Below are 21,328 nucleotides of genomic sequence, written 5' to 3' on the forward strand. Positions count from 1 at the left end.
ACAGGCTTGTGACAACCTGTGACAAGCACTGTTACCAAATGAGAAAGAACATGCCTTGTGTACAGTCCCTGACATTCTGGGGTTTCCTTGTTACAAGTGCTTGTATTACCTTCGAATACCATATAAAAGCAAGTGCAAATATGAACTCTAATTTCCCACCGTACTCTATACACACTGTCAACATCAGCCTTTTTTCCAAAACACTATGCCTTGGAGATCTTTCTATACCAGTCAGGAGGAGCTACTTGAGTCTCTTTATAACCGCATGGCATTCCATCTCATAATTTACATAACTTGCTCTCCAATGAATATTTGGGTTGTGCCAAATATTTTGCTTTTACAAAACTGCTGCAATAAATAACCCTCTACATCCACTGTTTATCATGTATTCAGGTACACTTGCAGGATACCTTCCTCAGAGAAAAACTTGTAAGTTAAAGGTCATACAGACATTTTGTTATTTCAATAGACATGGCCACATTAGCCTCTGCTGGAGTAGTATCTATTTTTACTCCCACCAGCAATGGATAGGAGTGCCCATTTTGAAACCCACTGCCATACCAAAAGTGTGTTCTTTAACTTTGGGCTTTTTATCAATTTGAAAGATAACAAAATAACATTTCAGAGCACCTTTGTTTCTCTTATTTTTGAATAACATTGAAAATCTTTTCTTAGGTTTAAGTTCCATCTGTTTCCCCGTTTTAACGACCTGTCTGTCTCTCAATAGGACCTTTGCCCAGTTTTACCCTGGATGATGGGGCTTTTGCTTAGAAGTTTCTAGGGCTTTTCTGTATTGGGATTTGCAAGTCAATACTGTTGCTTAAGGAATCCTCTGGATGTCCGCCTCTCAGGTACTTGGTCAGATCCATGTGAGTGATCTGTGTGTCTGTTCCTGGCTCCTTGTCATTCCTGGCGTTGACAGAAATACCTCTAGCATTCTCCTCTTAAACATGACACTGGCCTTTGAAATAGACAGCCTGCATCATGTTAAGGATGGACACATCTCTTCCTAGTTCAATAAGTGGCAGCTGGTTCCTCATTTGTCTCCCTGACTAGGCAGGCTGTGGGCTACAAGAGGGAAGTGGTCTGTTTTTGTTTATTTTTCTCTCTAATCTCTAGCACAATGGCTAGTACTTAATCGGCTCAATGAACGTTGGATAAATTTACTTAAGGGAAGATCAGCATGGTTGTGGTACAGTCACAGATGGTTTCAGGAAGACATTAAGTGCAAGCTAGACTTGGAAAGATTAATGGGCTACAGAGTCAGGAGAAAGAATGAACCAGCGCTCAAAGGCAGGAAATTTAGCTTGAGATAAGGAAAGAGTGTGACTTCAATTTAGGCAGAGCAAGTTCCTACAGGGAAAAGGTGGAAGGTATGCTTTATTACGCCAAGGAGGCTCAGGGAGGGTTGGCCTTCAGCCACCAGGCTAAGGGATCCAGCCTCAGAAATTCCAATACTTAATATTTATCAGTTATATAATACTCTGCTTGCTGAAAGCTTCAAATGCCAAAAAGCCTGCTGGGGAATAGTTTTTAGTATACGTGGCCAATTGTTTCATAAAAAATAAAAACTCGGCTCTTCAGCCCAGTTCTGAGGATTTTAGAGCAGAAACTCTCCCCAACACGGGAGTCCCTGAGCAACGCTGAATGTCGGTATTATGAGTCTGTACTCCTTCTCCTTCCCCAACGTACTCTGCAATATGACACTTATCTGCCATGACACCTGTCCCCAGATGGCCCTTGCATCCTCTTCCCTGTCCCTAACCTTACCTAAAATAGGTACTTGGTGTCAACACCTATACACTAATAGTGCCTGCCTACCTCCACCCCGCTGAATATTTCTATTAGAATGTGAAGATGTTATCAAAAGCCTTCAAGACTCAAAAGACTAAACCCATAACAGTGGAACACCAGGTGGTATGGGTGCCACTGCCAACCCACTGGGGGCAGACGTTAGCCCTGACTGTGCACCAATCTTCACACCTGCAGCCTGGTGCTATGCCGCCCCGACTAGCTTGTGGTTAGAGCTGCTTTTCATATTTACTGTGAAATCTAATGCATATAAAATGACTACTTGCTAGAGCAATCACATGGTTTCTGTGATTATTTTGCCCCAATTCATTTTAACTTATAACCAACTGAATATAGTAATTTGTCAATTAAATAACAGAGGTATTTTTTTTAAAGTCATCTGGTAAGTTGTGAATACCTCTAGTGAGAGTTCACTCTGAATGTTTTAAAGGGAGTAACACCTAGTGCCTTAATAGCATCCCAGAAGTGGGGATATCTCCTGTGGAAATGAAGTTGGCTTGATCAGTGAACACTCCCTCCCGCTCCCTGTACAAGGGAAGGGCAGTGGACACAGCTGCTATTCCCTGATCCCTACTCAAAACAGCTGCCCAAAGGATCCCTCTATTTCCACAGATATTCATCCTATCACCCATCCCAACAGTGCACAAACATCTGCAAGTCCTATGGCAAGACGACTTGGAGATGGGTGCGTGGGCTAGGACTTCACACTAAGAGAATCATCATTGGCCAGGCGCGGTGGCTTATGCCTATAATCCCAGCACTTTGGGAGGCCGAGGTGGGTGGATCACAAAGTCAGGAGATCAAGACCATCCTGGCTAACACGGTGAAATCCCGTCTCTACTAAAAATACAAAAAATTAGCCGGGCGTGGTGGCGGGGGCCTGTAGTCCCAGCTACTTGGGAGGCTGAGGCAGGAGAATGGTGTGAACCCCGGGGGGCGGAGCCTGCAGTGAGCCGAGATCCCACCACTGCACTCCAGTCTGGGCGACAGAGCGAGACTCTGTCTCAAAAAAAAAAAAAAAACAAAACAAAAGAGATTCATCATCTAGTATACACTCTTTATATTAAATGCTGCAAAAAACGGTTTGATACTAATGGCAGTTAAAATCATTGTGTGCGGAAACAGAAAGTCAACCAAAAAAGAAGAGTCAATTCCTCAGATGTGTAAAATACTGAACTAGAAGCTTTAGAATTACAAAGAGAAAATAGCATCAGAGATGAGCTTTGATCTCAAGGATCAGTTGGGAAACATTAAAGAGGCACCTCACAGTACTATACTTTCCACAGTAAGCGCCAAATGAATGCTACAGACAATGAGTAGAGCAGGAACATCAAAAGAGATTATTCATAGACAGAAATCAGGGTTTTGCTTTGTTTTGTTTTGTTTATGATGGAGTCTCGCTCAGTCACCCAGGCTGGAATGCAGTGGCGTGATCTCGGCTCACTGCAAGCTCCGCCTCCCGGGTTCACGTCATTCTCCTGACTCAGCCTCCCAGGTAGCTGGGACTACAGGTGCCCGCCACCACGTCCGGCTAATTTTTTGTATTTTTAGTAGAGACGGGGTTTCACCGTGTTAGTCAGGATGGTCTCGATCTCCTGACCTCATGATCCGCCTGCCTCGGCCTCCCAAAGTACTGGGATTACAGGCGTGAGCCACCACGCCTGGCCAGAAATCAGGGTTTTAAGTTAATCCTTGGATGGTGAATCGTTGTGAAGAGCATAGGAAAGGAGGTGGCCTTCCACAGAGGGAGACAGACTGTGAAAGCAGATGCGGGGTGCCAGGAGCATGATGCATGTTCACAATGAACACTGAAATTAAAAGATGGAGGCAAGTTCAGGGTACCTGAGTGACAGGAATAAGCTGACCGCACCCTGCAGTGGGGGCTTAGGAAAGTTTCAGAATGCAATCACACTGTGATGAGACTATGTTTTCAGACTGCCAGATAGCAGAAAAAGAGCTGGAGATTGGAAGTGCCTGATCCTGACTCCTGGCCAGAGGCTATGTTTCCCAGCAAAAATTAAAAGTTTAACAAAAGGGCTGGAGAAAGAAAAAAAATCAAAATAGGATAGCCAGTTAGGAAGGTCCTGAACTGTCTGGGTCAGGGTAATAATGGCATAACTAAGGTGGCTGTGGTGAAAATGGAGGATGATGGGGCAGGAGAGACAAGGACGAGAAGGCATCAGCGAGGCTTCAGACCTTTGGATCCTGGACAGCTTAGAGAATAGTGGTGTCATTAATGTCAACAGAAACAGAAGAAAGGAAACTAAGTGTGCATGCGCATATGTGTGTGCACGAATACAGGCGTGTAGGTTTCTTGGTCTGTGTTTTTCTGGTCAGGGAGGGGATTGGTGAGGTATTGGATCTGTTGTGGTAGAGGCAAGGGCAACGCATTACACTAGAAATGCTCATTCATTATGAAATGAACCACAAAACTGAAATGAGCTGGCTCACTAAGGCTGCACCAAAGCTGTGCCATCAAGTAAGTGCAGAGGTTACTTGTGGGAAGGGACAGGTGCAAACAAGGACGCAGGAGACGGAGAGGAGCACAAGCCAAAGGCAGGGCCTTACAAGGCGGGAGTCAGGAAAGCCTGATGCCATCATAGCCGCATCACTCTGTCTCGTCATTTCATCTTTCTGAGCAATAGCTAGCTCCTCTCCTTCTATAGTTTTGAATAACTTAAGAAAGTATGGCCGGGCATGGTGGCTCACACCCATAATCCAGCCCTTTGGGAGGCTGAGGCAGGCAGATTGCTTTGAGCTCGGGAGTATGAGACCAGCCTGGACAACATGGAGAAACCCCGTCTCTACAAAAAAATACAAAAATTAGCCACATGTGGTGGCGCACACCTGTGTTTCCAGCTACTCAGGAGGCTGAGGCTGGAGAATCACTTGACCCCGGGAGGCAAAGGTTGCAGTGAGCCAAGATCGCGCCACCGCCCTCCAGCCTGGGTTGACAGAGTGAGATCCTATCTCAAAAAACAAAAAGAAAAGAAAATATGCTTTATAGAATGTATTTATTCCCCTAAATTATAGAAACTATGTATACGCTTACCCCCAAACTATGGCATTGAACTTCTCCTTGAGTCTTCTCTTCCCTATTCAGTTCTGGCTCCAGAATATATCCCAGGCCACCCATTCTTACATCTCTGCTGCTCTTACTCTGACAAAAGCCACCTTTGGCAACCTCCTAAATGGGACAGGGGTCTCCAGATTCTTCTTCCTGTTTCCATGCTCCTACTCTGATCCCAGCAATTCATTCTTCATAAAGAGGCTAGAATGATCTTAAAACATACATCGGACCTGGTCAAGACCCACCAGAGCTTCCCATCACACTCAAAACCCTGGCTCCTGCGCAGTTCCCTGCCTCCCCTCTTCTCTCTCATCGGGTGCTGCCTGCATGGGCCTTCTGGCGGTTTCTGAAACACACTGCACTCTCTCCTGCCCTGGCTGATGACGACGCTGATCCGCATGATCCCCTGATCACGTCCCCAAAGAAATGTCCCCTAAACAACTAACCTAAGTAAGCGCTACTCGGTCTCCTTCAGGTCCTGGCTCTTCATGATCCCACTGCACAGCAAACGCTAGGATCTGGCTGATACCCTCAGACACTGAGGGAGCTGATCCCCACATCCCGCCCAAGGTTAGTGTTCCCTGCATTACAGCGCCTGCTGCACACTGACAAGCTGCATGGTTCTACCAAGTCACTTCCTGCCAGTGTTCCCTAGTTTCCTCATCAATCAAATGAAGGGGCTGGAATGCATAGACTCTGAGGTTTCACTTAGGCCTAACATTCTGTGGTTTCATGAATTCAAGTGGGGTCAGTTTTGATTTCATTCTCTTCTGCTGGTGATCTTACTGCTATTTTGACAAAGAGAGGAGGGGTTTAAAAAAAAGGCAAAGGATGTCAACAGGACACAGTTGGAAAAACTGGTTATTTTACCAAGGCTTTAACTGAAACAGTGTGTTTCCCTTTAAGGAATCAAGCTTAACATGTAGAGCCAATAAAAGCCCCTTGGGGAGAACTGGCCTCATACCTTGTCTACAGTCTCTGCACAGGGTTCCTAACCTGTGGTCAGTAAAGAATGTCACTTTCTAACAGGTCTGGGAGCTCCCAGTTTATCTTGGGACCTCAAGGGGAGAGGATTACCCAACTCACAGGTATCTGAGGATACAAACCCATGGCTGGGCTCGACTTTAAGGGTCTTATCTAAGATTCCTTATGGAATAGAGTTTCATCAAAGCTAATCCAAAAGGCCCATGTAAAAACCATTCTTGCTGCCCTTTATGCAAATAATCAGGCCACGTATAAGACTAAAGTTTATTCATAATTAGTTTTTACCAAAAATGAGGACTGCAGAGAAAAATTTTGCTCCAAAGGTTATCATACATTTGTCATTAAATCCTAGTCTCATTAATTGTTTTTAAGCTTTTTGCCTACATTTTAGACTAACTCTGCCTATTCCTGTGAATCAAGTGGTGATCTTCTGCAGCTTGAAAAAAAGAAAAAATAGGGATCGGTAACGTAAAAATATCAATCAATATACTAGTTCTGGGCAATTATCTTGCAAATTCTGCCAGGTAATGAAAGTGAGTAAGGTGCCCATAACCCAGAGGTCTTTGTTTGGGAAAATAAAACCAAGGAACTTCACAGACCCCCAAAGGAGAATTCTATGTGTTGGCGAGTAAAATTTTAGATGGAAATTACCTACCACACCACACTTGTGGGAATTGCTGTCCTCACTCTACTATTTGCAATAGGGTTATACACAGTAGCACCTTCTAGCTGAATACTGGACAGAATGTTTCCATCGCTGTCGTATTTTGCTTAATTATTATCCCTATAGCAGGGATAACAGTTACTAACAAAAAGGAAGCATGAAAGTTTTACTATCACTAAGTCTGCTAGGACTTTTTACTGGGTCTGGTGACACACTTTTAAATGAAACATGCTGCTTTTGGATGAACACCTCTAGTATATAAAGGAAAATCTACAGGTACTTAAAGATCAAATCAAAATTATTGACAGGCTCAGGGAAAATGCTGGCTTCAGTCCCGAGTGGCTACAATCCCTCTTTAATAAATTCCAGTCTTCTTGATGGAATTTGTTAACCCCTTTATTAAGCCCCCTCTTACTTATATGTCTGGTATTGATATTTGGACTCTGTTTACTCAATACTACAACTCAAATTGTTTCTTCTTGCCTAGAAGCAATCAAACTCCAAACGGTGCTGTCAACTGAACCACACAAGGACACGCCATTCTTCTGAGGACCCTTAGATGGACTCCAGGAGGAGCCCTAGTTGCTGTTCCCCATTCAACACCCCTTTTCTGCAGGAAGTAGCCAGAAAGAGTCGTCGCCCAAAACCCCCTAACAGCAGTTAGGGGGGCGTCTCCACTGGGGGGAATGTTGTAGGAGTTATTAAGAAATTATTTTAGGCAGACAGGGAGGAAAAGTTTTGGGAAGTTTTCATTTTTTAAAGCCTCTCGGGAAAAGTTTCTTGTAAAGCCCCTGCTCTTAGAGCCAGGCTGGCAACTTTTGATATGCAAATGCAGGCAATTAGAAACTAGGTCCACCCAACATGACAATCCCCGCAGCCTTCTTGCCCTTGCCCCATATGTTCCTGGCAACCTGACGGCCCCCACATATCCCCATGTGTGTAGAGCATCATGGCGTCCTGTATTTGCATATTAAAAGACTAGGGTGGGAGGGCCAACTTTTTCCACTGGCTACGTGAAAGACAGGCCTGGTCAAACCAATCCCCTGAGCCATATGCAAAACAGACACTGCCTCCTCCAGCCTCTCTATATATACACCTGGCTGGTTTCTGCCCCATTTGCGGTTCCCTCTCTTGGCTTTGGAGCCCCCCTCCCTCTGTCTCCGTACAAGGGAGCTTCTTCCTTCTCTCTTCCTTCTTGCCTATTATACTCTCCACTCCTTAAAACCATACACACACACACACACACACACACACACACACACACACACACACACACAAAGACAAAGGAAAGGAAGAGTAAAGGAAGGAATATGGGGAGCAGGAGAGAGTAAAGGAAGAGAGAAGGGGGAGAGGGAACCACTTTTTGTGGGAAATGAATCATAATGCCTTCTCCTGGCAACAAGTAGCTACCTCAGTAAGAAACCAACCACTTCCTGGATGTTCCAGCACGATTTAACCTGCTGCTGCCCCTTAAGACATTTCAAAAACTTAGTTTGGTCTGGCTCAGTGGCTCATAATCCCAGCATTTTGAGAGGCTAGGGTAGGAGGATCACTTGAAGCCAGGAGTTCGAAACCAGCCTGGGCAACGGCCAGATCCTATCTCCACAAAAAAAAAAAAAAAAAAAAAAAATTGCCAGGTATGATCGTGTGCACCTGTAGTCCTAGCTACCCTGGAGGCTGAGATGGGAAGATTGCATGAGTCCAGGAGTTCGAGGCAGCAGTGAGCTATGATCACACCACTAAGCTCCAACTTGGGCAACAGAGCAAGACCCTTTCTCAAAAACAAACAAACAAAAAAAAACCTCCTTACTCAGCTTAGTATAGTGGTCAAAAGCTTTAGCTTGGAATGTGGCAGACTCCAGCTCAGTCCATCACTATGTGCAAGACACCAGGCAAATCCCTTCACCTCTGAGGCTTGGCTCTTTGCCTGTAAAAGGGGGCCAAGAATGACCCACACAGGGTCATTCTGAAGACTAAATGAGATCACATATGTAGAGCACTGAGCACCAAGGGACTCAATAACTGTTATCCTCACCCCAAACTGTACGGACACAGCCTTTTCTAAAGCTTCTTAGACTTACCTGTCTGTTATGGGTAACTTGGAAGCCAACCATCATGTTTGTGTGGCACCATCAAGTTATAACAAAGACACTGTATGTCTAAGATTTTACAGGGAGTCTCAGTTTCAAATATTTATCAAATTTTCCCACCAAGAGCCAAACATTTTATTTCAAAAATGAAATTATACTTCAAGGGCATAACACAATAATGACCAGACTTAACCTCTCACCATGAACAACCAGGAAGCTGGACAGAAAAGTTCTATGAAATAACTGTTTTCAGACATGGAAAGGGCTGCGGTCTTTCAGAGAAGGAAAATAAACCAGGAGGATCCCAGGATAGACTGGCTCTTCGCCTGGAGGTACCTTAGTATAGTAGTCAACAGCACTGAACTGCAGCACTAGGAGGGGGACCCAAGCAGACCTTGGTGGTCTTGCTGAGGTGAGGACATCAAGAGTTCAGGGATGCTGAGGTTCCTGGAACACCAAAAACAAATACTGAAATGAAGAGGTACAGCTGATAAGCCAGTGTGGCAATAACCTAACATACCAAAGTATATTCAATTCGAAAGACAACAGGAAAAGGAGAAAAAAGAACAAACAGAAAACAGTTAGAAGGATGGGAGACTTCAGTCCAACTGTTTTGATAACTAATTGTAAATGATCTAAACATTCTAATGAAATAACAGGGATTTGATCTGGGTTTAAAAAGCAGTCTCAAGCAGATTCTGCCTGTAACAAACACACTTTAAATAGAAACACTTTGAAATCGAAGAATGGAGAAGAGATGTACCATGCAAACACTAACATCAGAAAGCTGGAGTGACTAAATCAATATTAGACAAAGTAGACACCAGAGCAATATATTGCCAGGATAAAAGACATTTCACTGTGATATAAATAAGTCAATTCCTCAAAAAGACATCGCAAACATCATGTGTGTGCACCTATCAGACAGGATCCAGCAATTCCTCTTCCAGGTATTTACCAAAGAGAAATGATAGTGTATGTTCACAAGGCTTGTGCAGAAATGCCTGTGGCAGCTTTATTCATACTTGCCCCACACTGGAAACAATTCCAGTGTCCATAGACAAGTGAACTGTGTTAAATGCACATAAAATAATAATATTCAGCAAAAAAAAGAAACAAAATTCCGACTGGAAATATTGGTTCATGCCTGTAATCCCAGCACTTTGGGAGGCCGAGGCAGGTGCATCACCTGAGGTCAGGAGTTCAAGACCAGCCTGGCCAACATGGCGAAACCTCATCTCTACTAAAAATACAAAAATTAGCTAGGCGTGGTGGCAAGTGCCCGTAGTCCCAGCTACTCGGGAGGCTGAGGTACAAGAATCGCTTGAACCCGGGAGGTGGAGGTTGCATGGAGCCGAGATCAAGCCATTGCACTCCAGCCTGGGCAACAAAGCGAGACTCCATCTCAAAAAAAAAAACGAAAAACAATCCTGATAACAGGAGCCACAATATGGAAGAATCTCAAGAATATTACGCTGAGCCACATAAACCAGACACAAAAGAGCATGTACTGTTTGAATTCATTTATATGAAGTTCTAGAAAAGGTGAATGTAATCTATTGTGACTAAAAGCAGATCAGTGGCTGCCCAGGGCTGGGGTGAGTTGAACCCAAAGGGCAAGACTATACTTTCTGAAGTTATGGAAATGCATATTATGGAAATGCAGATTTACATCAATTAAATTGTTTTAAAAAGTAAGAATACAAGTACAGAGCACATTTATTAGTAAACAAGAAGAAAATAACATTAGATTCTTGTATTTGGTACCTCATGAATAGGAAATCGGGTATATTCTGAAAATAAACTAAAAGGCAACAATGAAAGAAAGGGCCAAAATCACTATTCCCAGCGAGCTATTCCATTTCAAGTTCTTTCCTGTCACCAATTCGGAACTCAACTGCCGGCTGAAAAGCAGAAGCCAAAAACAACTAATTTCAATCTTCTTAAATAGCCATAAATTTTAAGATAAGGAAATGAATTCCTAAAGAGCAAATTCCAAAGGCTGACAATGATTTAAACTAAAAAAATATATATTTCTTCGGAGAGTAAGTGCATCGTATAAGGTAAGAATATGTGCTTCTTTAAAAAGTTGTCCTAGTTTCTCTTTTTGTGTTCCAATGTTATAAACAGACTATCTGGGGGCCTAGAAGGACTCTCTCTGTCCCAGCTGGGATTTCACTCCCGACTCACAGACGTAAGAATCTTCTCTGTTCATCTAGCAAAAAGCTATCAGCATCAGGACAAAGCTCTTAGCTTAATGCTGACCTCAAAGCAGCAGCTAGAATGCAAAGGAGGTGTGACAATACTCCAGCAAATGGCCCACTGTGCAAATCAAGTTACTTTAATTCCAAGAGGCATAAACAATATCATCGCCCTACAGTCTCAACCTCTTATCAGAACCTCTCCTTTATCTTTAGACCTGAGGACACAGTGTCCCCAGCAAACCACTTCTCCCCACAACCCTTTTCTGTACTGCAACATAATTTCTTACCAATTCTATTGGCTCTATCTTCAAAATTGGGAATTCCATGGCTTCTGTCTACTTCCACGGCAACCCCAATGGTCCAAAGGCCAGCATCGTCTCTCACAGCCTCTAGCTTTCTAAGAGGCCTCTGAAATGTTTTGGATGTGTGTCCGTGCCCAAATCCCATGTTGAATTATAATCCCCAGTGTTGAAGGAGGGGCCTGGTGGAAGGTGACTGGGTCATGGGGGCGGATTTCCTCCTTGCTGTTCTAGTAAGAGTGAGTTCCCACAAGATCTGATGGTTTAAAAGCGTAGGACCTGCCTTTCGCGTACTCTCTCTCTCTCCTGCCGCCACATGGAGAAGGTGCTTGCGTCCCCTTTGCCTTCTGCCATACTGTAAGTTTCCTGAGGCCTCCCAGTCATGCTTCCTGTTAGGCCTGTGGAAATGTGAGTCAATTAAACCTCTTTTCTTCATAAGTTACTCAGTCTCAAGCAGTTCTTTACAGCAGTGTGAGACAGGACTAACACAGCCTCCCTGGCCCATGCCCAACAGCCAGACTGATCCAGGAGCACTTGAGTCAGATTATGCCATCCCAACTCTCAAAATTCCCTATGTCCCACCTCTGGGTAAGAGCAGAAACCCTCACAAGGGCCTCAAGGGCCTGGCCACTCTCCACCCCCACCCCCACTGTACTCCCTGCCCTGCAGCCCCCTGGCCTCCTTGCTGTGTCTCAACCGTGAGGCTCCAGCCTTAGGGTCTTTGCCCTGCTGAACACTTCACCTGGGTACTCTTGCCCCAGATAAATCCACAGGGGCTCAGTACCTCCTCTCCCAGAGGACTTTGCTCAATTGTCCTTTAAGAATGGCACCTTCTTAAAACACCCCATTTAAAGCCACCATGTGCACCAGCACTCCCTGCCTCTCTTCGCAGCTCTTCTACCTTCCTTGAGATTTACCCCCTTGTGGACAGTATGTATTTGTGGATCTTTCTCCCCCAAGAAGGAGGAGTTAGCTCCATAAGGGTGTGGATTTCTGCTTTTGTTCACTAAGGGATTCCCCAGTGCTTAGGAGAAATGTATGGCACATAGTTAAATTTATTAAACGAACAACCGAATGTTTAGCAACAAGTTTCAAACAAAGCTTAACCATCACCTCCATAGCACATCTCTGTATTTCCTGGTTTTAACTTTGACTAGAAGTAGAAATACTAAAATAAATCAAAGACAAGGTGTAAAACCATCAGAAAAGCTATCTCCAAAAATGCTAAAACCAGAAGATATTATGACAATGCAGCACCACCTTGAATTTCAAAACCAATTGAGGGCTCTTAAAATCCTAAAACAGCCCCATCGTCCCCCACTGTCAATTCAAAAAGTTTACAGAGAACTTTTCCAGTAGAGGTGCTGTTTCATAGGTCCTTGGCATTCTCTAGCAACATAGATTAAGATCCCACATTTGCTAATATTGCTAGAGCACACAACTTTTTTTTCCTAAAATACTTGGACCCTGGCAGAGAGAGAGCTACAAAGCGGAGTTTAGCTGCAGAGGCTGGCTGATCAGCAATGCTTACCTCTTGGCTAAGAGAGTAGCTTCTCCACATTTGCCCTAGGATTTAAATGTGTGCCTCAGGAAAATGACTAGTAGGCTCTTCTGGGAATCTCAGGGGCTCCCTGGCGATAGTAAACACACTTAACAACTGTTCAGTACTGGAATGTCAGAGGTCTGTGCGCTTCCACACATACTTTGCTACCCATCTTTTTCAGGGTGAGCTGGTTAGGGATGGGAGCCTTCTGTCTTAGTCTTCTCCACGTGCCTTTTTGTTTAATGAGACATTCCCAGTCAAGGACTCAAACATATTTGATTGAATGTCCCCTTCAGCAAAGCACATAAAGTAGACCAGCTACAGAGAGATCTTTGTGCACAGCTGCCAGATCCTGGATTTTAGTATCACTATATAGGAAATAAAAATTATACAGTAGATATGTCATTTTTTTAAAGAACTTCATATGCATGCTAATTTCCACGCTAAATTTTGCTGGTTATAGGCAGAAAAAGCACGACTTCCAACTCTGGCTCTGCCACTTGGGAGTTATGCAAACTTGATCATATTATTTTACCAGCACATAAAATACTCACTGAAGTGCCTAGTACACAGGTAGCATCACTGTCTTAAACTAATAGTAAATCCAATTGTGGACTAATAGTATTCCAATCACACAATCAGAAGAACTCTGGGAAAATTAAGCAGTAAAAATTTAACAGATAATAGATGGCCAAGCACAGTGGCTCACACCTATAATCCCAGTACTTTGGGAGGCTGAGGTGGGTGGATCTCTTGAGCCCAGGAGTCCAAGATCAGCCTGGGCAACATGGCAAATCCTTATCTCTACAAAAAATACAAAAATTAGCCAGGCATGTTGGCACATGCCTGTGCCTGTAGTCCTAGCTACTCGGGAGGCTGAGGCAGGAGGACTGCTTGAGCCCAGGAGGTTGAGGCTGCAGTGAGCTGAGAGTGTACCACTGCATTCCACCCTGGGCCACAGAACGAGACCCATCTCAAAAAATAAATAAATAACATTAAAAAAAAGATAATACATTTGCTAGCCAGCAAATCAGCGCTCCTATAGTTTCTAGTGATTAGTAGATGTTAAAGGATTGTGCTTTTCCAGTAAAATGTAGCTTTTCTGAATTTTTTTTTTGGGTGGGGCAATGATAATTATGGCTGGTCTTTGAACTTGAATGATAATTTTAAGAAGGAAAACCAGCCCTACTATGCTGGGTTTAAAAAAAAAAAAGACAACCAAATTTTCCCATAGAACTGGTTTAGCCTTTTTCTCCTCTTTTTATCCTTTTTAACCCAAAACGCTCAGATGTCCCAAATGTTCAGAGCTGCAGAGGCTGCACTGCGGGGGCATGTGGCAGCTCCCAGCCCGGGCAGACTGCAGCACCAAGAGCTGATGCCCAGACTTGTTTAGTCCAACACAGATAATGAAGTCAGCTGAAAAGACTGACTTGCCAGTAGGTTTGTAAGTAACAGCTTTTCCTCTACCCTAGTGTCTTTCCTCTCTGGGCAGCATTTTTATTAGGAAACCCAAGTTGAAACTGTGCAGAGGTTGTGACCCTAAGTCACCCAGGCTCCCCTTACTGCTTGCACCCTGTCAGTGCACTGGCTCTTCAACAGAAAATCCAATTAGCTGTGCTTAGTCCACTGTTGGTCTCTGCTGTTAGAAAGTTTACATGCCTCTTTAACTCTTCCCCTCACGAAAAGTCTCCTCAAAGGCATGGATAATAGATGCAGAATTGAATAGGGCTCCAGGTTTTTCTTCTCAGAGTCTGTGGTTGCTCTGGTTAGAGAACTCTTACAGATAAGGCAGGGTGGGAACTGACTGTGTCACTGTCAATCAGGGGATCTGTCAGGGGAGGCCCTTCACTGTGACAGAAACAAACACTTTCAAACAAAGGTAGGAACACAGAGGAAAACAAAGTTGAAGTTGGTTCCCAGGATAACAGTTCCCTCTCTACAACCTTATGCGAGACAGCTCTATGTGCTATAATTTAACCTCAACTTTTGAATCCAAAGCTGCTGACTTATACATGTTTTCAGCTTTTAACCATCTATGTGTTATATTGTAGATATTAAACATGTCAAACAATAATTTTACAAACGATGAAATCAATTGGCAAGTTTATTCTTTGAAACTGACAAAAAAGTGATCCTAAAATGTTTTAGTTTATGTTTTTTAGTATTTTGGGGTTTTTTATAATTACCAAATTTTTAAAATAAGCATCTATGGTATATCTACATCCATCTTTATTATGATACAGACTGCTCAGAATTTTCTTTTTAAAAAAAAGGAATTTTAGAGGTAGTAGTTTCTGTTTTTATCAATGTATTCTTTTTATAACGAAACATACACCTTTGCTTTCAAAGCCCACAGCAAGTACATTTCTTATGCCTTGGCCCTAAATGTCAAATATAATTTATGTATTCTTTCTAGGTAAATGTTCTTTGAAATCATGCTAAATATGTTTGAGACCAACTTAAAAAACATTTAAGAAATTAAAGTGAAAAGTAAAAACTGAAAGGAAATAAAAGACACCAGACTGGAAACAAAGAAGTAAAACTCTTTTTATTTAGTTAGGATTCCATACATAAAAAATCCTAAGGAATACACACACACACACACACACACACACACACACACACGCAGACACACCTTACTAGAACTGATAAACTAATTCAGGAAGATCACTGGATACAAGATCACTACAAACAAACTCATTCTATTTCCATGTACTAGCAATGAATAACCAAAATTAAAATACATAAAACAATTTCATTCACAATAGCATCAAAAAGATTAAAATACTTGGGAATAAATTTAATGAGAAACACAAAATCGGATATCCACATGCAAAAAAGATACATTTAGACCTTGCCTTACACCATAGACAAAAATTTACTCAAAATCGACCACAGACCAAAATACAAGAGCTAAAACAATAAAACTACTAGAAGAAAAAGAGAAGAAAACCTTTGCAAATTTGTTAGGCAAAAACCTCTTAAATATGACACTAAAGGGCGGGCTCGGTGGCTCACGCCTGTAATCCTAGCACTTTGGGAGGCCGAGGCGATTGGATTGCCATGAGCTCAAGAGTTCGTGACCAGCCTGGGCCATGTGGTGAAACCTCATCTCCACTAAAATATAAAAAATTAGCTGGGTGTGGTGGCGTGTGCCTGTAATCCCAGCTACTCTGGAGGCTGAGACAGGAGAATCACTTGAACCTGGGAGGCGGAGGTTTCAGTGAGCCCAGATTGCGCCACTGCACTCCAGCCTGAGTGACAGAGTGAGACTCTATCTCAAAAAAAAAAAAAAAAAAAGACACTAAAGTTGAGTCATAAAGGAAAAAAATGTATAAATTGGACTTCAAAAATAAAACCTGTGCTTCAAAAGTCACCATTAGGAAAATGAAAGAGACTGGATTCCAGCCACCAACCAGAAGAAAACATTTGTAAATCATACATAAACAACAAATAACATAAAGACAATCCAAATTTCAGGATGGGCAAAAGATTTAAATAGACATTTTACTAAAGAAGATATATAAATAACTAATTAGCAAAACCATGTTTAATATCATTAACTATTGGAGAAACACAAATCAAGACCACAATAAGATACCACTTCCTATCCATTCAGATGGATACAAAAAAGACAGATAACAACAAGTATTGATGAGGATATAGTAAACCTGGAATGCTCATAAATTGATGGTGGGAATGTAAAACAGTACAGCCACTTTGAAAAGCAATTTGGTAATTTCTTAAGAAGTTAAACACAAATTTGCAATACAACCCAGCAATTCCACTCCTAGGTAAAGACTCAACAGAAATGAAAACATATGTCCATAAAATACTTGTACACAAATGTTTATGGTAGCATTGCTCCATAAACAAGCAAAAAGTGGCAATAACTGCTCTAGAAACAGGCAAAAAGTGGAAATAATCCAAATGCCCATCAACTGCTGAATGAAGAGAGTGTGCTCTGTAGGCTGGGCACTGTGGTTCACACCTGTAATCCCAGCACTTTGGGAGGCCGAGGTGAGTAGATCGCTAGAGGTCAGGAGTTCGAGACCAGCCTGGGCAACATAGTGAGACCTCGTCTCTACTAAAAATACAAAAATTAGCTGGGTGTGGTGGCATGCACCTGTAATCCCAGCTACTCAGGAGGCTGAGGTATGAGAATCATTTGAACCCAGGAGGCGGAGTTTGCAGTGAGCAGAGATGGAGCTACTGCACTCCAGCTTGGGTAGCAGAGCAAGGCACTATCTCAAAAAAAAAAAAAAAAAAAAAAAGTGTGCTCTGTCCATAATATGAAATGCTATTTAGCAACAAAAAGGAATGAAGAACAGATACACACAACAACATGGATTAACTTCAGAAACCTTATGCTAAGTTAAAGAAGCCAGATGCAAGAGACTACAGACTTTATACCATATAATTCCATTTTTATGAAATGTCTTGAAAAGGCAGATAGAGGCAGACAGATGAGTGTTTGTCTGGGGCTGAGGATGGGAGCAGAGTAATGACAAACGGGCAGGAGGGATCTTTTGGAGGCATGGAAATGTTTTTAAATTGTACTGTGGTGACAGGTGCACAGCCGTAGAAATTTACCAAAATCATCACATAATACATTTACAATGGGTGAATGGCATACAGTAGTTTTGCATTTTGAGAGTTGTTTTTTGAGATGCTGCCCAAGATGGAGAGCAGTGGTGCGATCACGACTCACTAAGGCCTCGAAATCCAAGGCTTAAGAAACCCTCGACCTCAGGCTCCTGAGTGGCTGGGACTACAGGTATGCAGCACCACATCCAGCTAATTTTATTTTTAAATTTCTATAGAGATAGGGTCTCACTGTGTTGCCCAGGCTCGTCTCAAATGTCTGGCCTCAAGTGATCCTCCTGCCTCAGACTTCCAAAGTGTTGGGATTACAGGTGTGAGCCACCACACCCAGACAAGTCATTTTTTAAAAAGTAAAAATTGCAGGGCTGGGCGAGGTGGCTCACGCCTGTAATCCCAGCACTTTGGGAGGCCAAGGTGGGTGGATTCACAAGGTCAAGAGTTTGAGACTAGCCTGGCCAACATGGTGAAACCCTGTGTCTCCTTAAAAAAAATACAAAAATTAGCCAGGCATGGTGGCGTGTGCCTGTAATCCCAGCTACTCAGGAGGCTGAGGCAGGAGAGCTGATTGAACTTGGAAGGCAGAGATTGCAGTGAGCCAAAATCACTCCACTGCACTCCAGCCTGGGCGACAGAGCAAGACTCTGTCTCAAAAAAAAAAAAAAAAAGTAAAAATTGCAAAGTTTTTGTGTCTATATCTCAGACACCAAATTATTTCACGGAAATTGAAAAAGATTACTATTCAAACTGGGGATGGAGCTCTGAAGTAAGTATTATAAAATGAAATGCCTTTAATGGCAGTATGTGATATAATATTATATTAATCACCATGTTCTTTATACATGAGAATGACATTTACATACTTCATGTATTAAGTATTGATTTGGGGGCTGGGTGCATTGGCTCAAGCCTGTAATCACAGCACTGTGGGAGGTCCAGGTGGGCAGATCACAAGGTCAGGAGCTCAAGACCAGCCTGGCCAACATGGCAAAACCCCATCTCTACTAAAAATCCAAAAATTAGCTGGGCATGGTGGCACATGACTGTAATCCCAGCTACTTGGGAGGCAGAGGCAAGAGCACCACTTGAACCTGGGAGGCGGAGGTTGCAGTGAGCCAAGATTGTACCACTGCACTCCAGCCTGGGCAACAGAGCAAGACTGTCTTTAAAAAAAAAAAAAAAAAAAAAGGGATCTATTTTGGAGTCTCCTTATAATTTCAAACATGCTCCTCTAACAGGAATGAATATGCAGACAGAGAAGCTAAGTAGCTTGTCCACAGACAGATGGACTTTATCAAATGCCATGTGCCTCACTTCATATGATGAAATTACAATTTCAATGTATCTTAAAGAAGAAAAATAGTCACAAAATAATCTTAACTATAGCTGATACAATGATTTTCCTGTCTATTCAATAACCAGTAGCCCCTTAAAACCAAACATACTGTGTCAATATCTAAATGTGTAAGTTTTACTGACAGCAAGTTAGGGATCAACTTAATATTTCTTAAGATAAAATTTCTATATACGGATAAGGATAAAAGTAACTAGCATGTAACCCCTTTATTCTGAATAGTGGCAATTAAAAACAACGAATGGCAATTTCGCCTGCTGTATTAGTTTTCTCATGTGTCACAAGTCACCAGAAACTTAGTGACTTGAAAACAACACCCACGTATCATCTCACAGTTCTGTACGTCAGAAGTGTGGGTGGGTTCCACTGGGCTCTCTGCTTAGGGTCTCACCAGGACAAATTCAAGGTGTCGGTCAGCCCGGGTTCTTATTTACAGGCTCCAAGTAGCAATCTGCCTCCAAACCCATTCCAGTTATGGATGGAATTCTGTGCTTTGTGGTTGTAGGATGGAGGTGGCTGTTTCCTCGCTGCTGCCAGCCAGGGCCACTCTCAGCTCCTAGTGAGCACCCACACGCCCTCCATCTGCAGAGCCAGCAACAGTGTGTGGAATATTTATTGAGCTTCATATCTTTCTGACTTCCTCCTTGCTGCCAGTCTGAGGAAACTCTCTGCTTTCAAAGAGCACATGTGAGTAGATTAAGCCCACTCGGACAATCATCTTCATTCCAACTGCAGAATCTCTTTTAGCCATGTTACGCATGGGGGCAACACCACGAGGCGAGGGTCATGGGGCTGCACCATGACCACCTGCCTTTCTAATTAAACTATATTTAAAGGCAACTAAATATCCTCCCACTGAGGAATAAAAGTAATCAATGTAGAAAGAATCGTGTATTTAGAAAACTCACCATTTTGTAACTCCCTAATAAACTCCATTCTTTGTTTTTAATTGCCACTATTCAGAAGAAAGGGGTTAAGTGCAGCTACTTTTATCCTCATCCTTATATAGAAATTATATGTCTTAATGAACATTAGTTAAGTTGATCCCGAATAAAATAACTGATTTAGACAATGATTGTCAATGAGAAACTGACGCCGACCACATCTGAGCCCACTTTAGAGACCTGACTACAGAGACCCTAAATGGCATGTGCCTCCTGCTACGACGTACACAGCACCACCTGTAAAGCGCTCCTACCAAAAAACAGCTGAAGCTAAACCTCATTAAGCTGTTAGAGCAAACTCTCGGTTTACAGGAAATGTAGGAAACAGAAGTACAATTTAAATGATACCATTAAAGGCCGGGCATGTTGGCTCACGCTTGTAATCCTAGCACTTTGGGAGGCCGAGGCGGGCAGATCACTTGAGGCCAGGAGTTCAGGACCAGCCTGGCCAACATAGTGAAACCCTGTCTCTACTGAAGAAAAAAAAATTAGCTGGGTGTGGTGGTGCACACCTGTAATCCCAACCACTCAGGAGGCTGAGGCACAAGAACTGCTTGAACCTGGGAGACGGAAGTTGCAGTGAGCAGAGATTGTGCCACTGCACTCCAGCCTGAGTGACAGAGCAAGACTCTGTCCCAAAAAAATAACTAAAAATTTAAAAAATTTTTTAAATGATACCATTAAGAAGCAGACAGAAAAGCCCAGAACATGGAACATTCTACAACACATGGGACCCAGTTTCTTCGGTAAGTTAATTACCTGTGCATGTGCTGGCAAGGGCAATGCGGGGGAACTGGTCTAGATTACAAGAAATATTATCACCAATTACAATACAAGAACAGTATTTGAATCCTGATTCAAACCAAGAGTTTAAAAAAAAAACAAAAAACATTTTTAAGTTAATCAGAGAAATTTGACAATAAACTCGGTATGAGAGTACACTAAGAATCATGGTAAATTTCATGTTTAGGATAAAGGTACTGCGGTTGTATAAGAAAGCATGCATACACTTTAGAGATGCATATAGGACAAAATGCTGTGACTGCTTTGTTAATTACTTCAGCAACCACAAGAAAAGGCAGGATGGGAAAACAAAGTATAGCAAAATGGTGAAATATATCAAATCTAGGTGATGTAACTATATATATATATATATATATATACACACACACACACACACACATACATATACATACATATGGGGTTAATTATTCTAGTCTACTTTTCTGTATGTTGAAAATTTTTAACATAAACAATTTGCTTCTATTCACTGAGCATCTGCTGAGAGCCAATTGTCGTGTTAAGGGATTCAGGTACACCACCAGCTAAACCCTCTCGACAGCCTCATGGACCAGAACTATTATTATCCCTACTTTCATAGATAAAAAGTAACGAAATAACAACCACTTCAGGGTGTAGCCAAACAATCTGCCAGTTCGGCAATGCCTCAGAGGCCAAGTAAATTAAAGACTTCTATGGTTTCCATTTTGAAAACCATTTTTACCAATTGCCCACAGCATACATTGGAGGGCAGTTCCCAAGCCCTATGGTGATCCTGTGTGTCGGGGACCTTGGGAGGTAAGGAAAGAGGGAAAAGGAGCAGATGGGTAGGCAGATAGAGGGTGAAACAGAACAAGAGGACCAGCAAAACAATGAGGGGAGAGGGAAAGAAAGATGGAGAAGGGAAAGAGTAAGGCAGGAACGCAAGGAGTCAGTGACGGAAGGCGCAAACGGAACCTGGAAAAGGAAGATCTGGAGTGTC

General features: G+C 42.7%; 1 protein-coding gene across 6 annotated transcripts in view; it reads right to left on the bottom strand.

The window, feature by feature from the left end:
• The window catches only part of GRK3 (G protein-coupled receptor kinase 3), a 170,485-nt gene that overhangs the window by 105,749 nt on the left and 43,408 nt on the right, over positions 1 to 21,328 (bottom strand). Inside the window, exon 2 of one of the 6 annotated variants that reach the window (XM_063623417.1) lies at positions 11,112 to 11,521. The exons of the other annotated variants lie outside the window; for them this stretch is intronic. Within the exon in view, the coding sequence (XP_063479487.1) occupies positions 11,112 to 11,271 (160 nt within the window). The 5' untranslated portion in view covers positions 11,272 to 11,521. The remainder of the gene's footprint in view (positions 1 to 11,111; positions 11,522 to 21,328) is intronic. 6 annotated transcript variants of the gene reach the window in all.

The sequence above is a fragment of the Symphalangus syndactylus genome, chromosome 18 (assembly GCF_028878055.3).
Source record: "Symphalangus syndactylus isolate Jambi chromosome 18, NHGRI_mSymSyn1-v2.1_pri, whole genome shotgun sequence".
NCBI lineage: Eukaryota > Metazoa > Chordata > Mammalia > Primates > Hylobatidae > Symphalangus > Symphalangus syndactylus.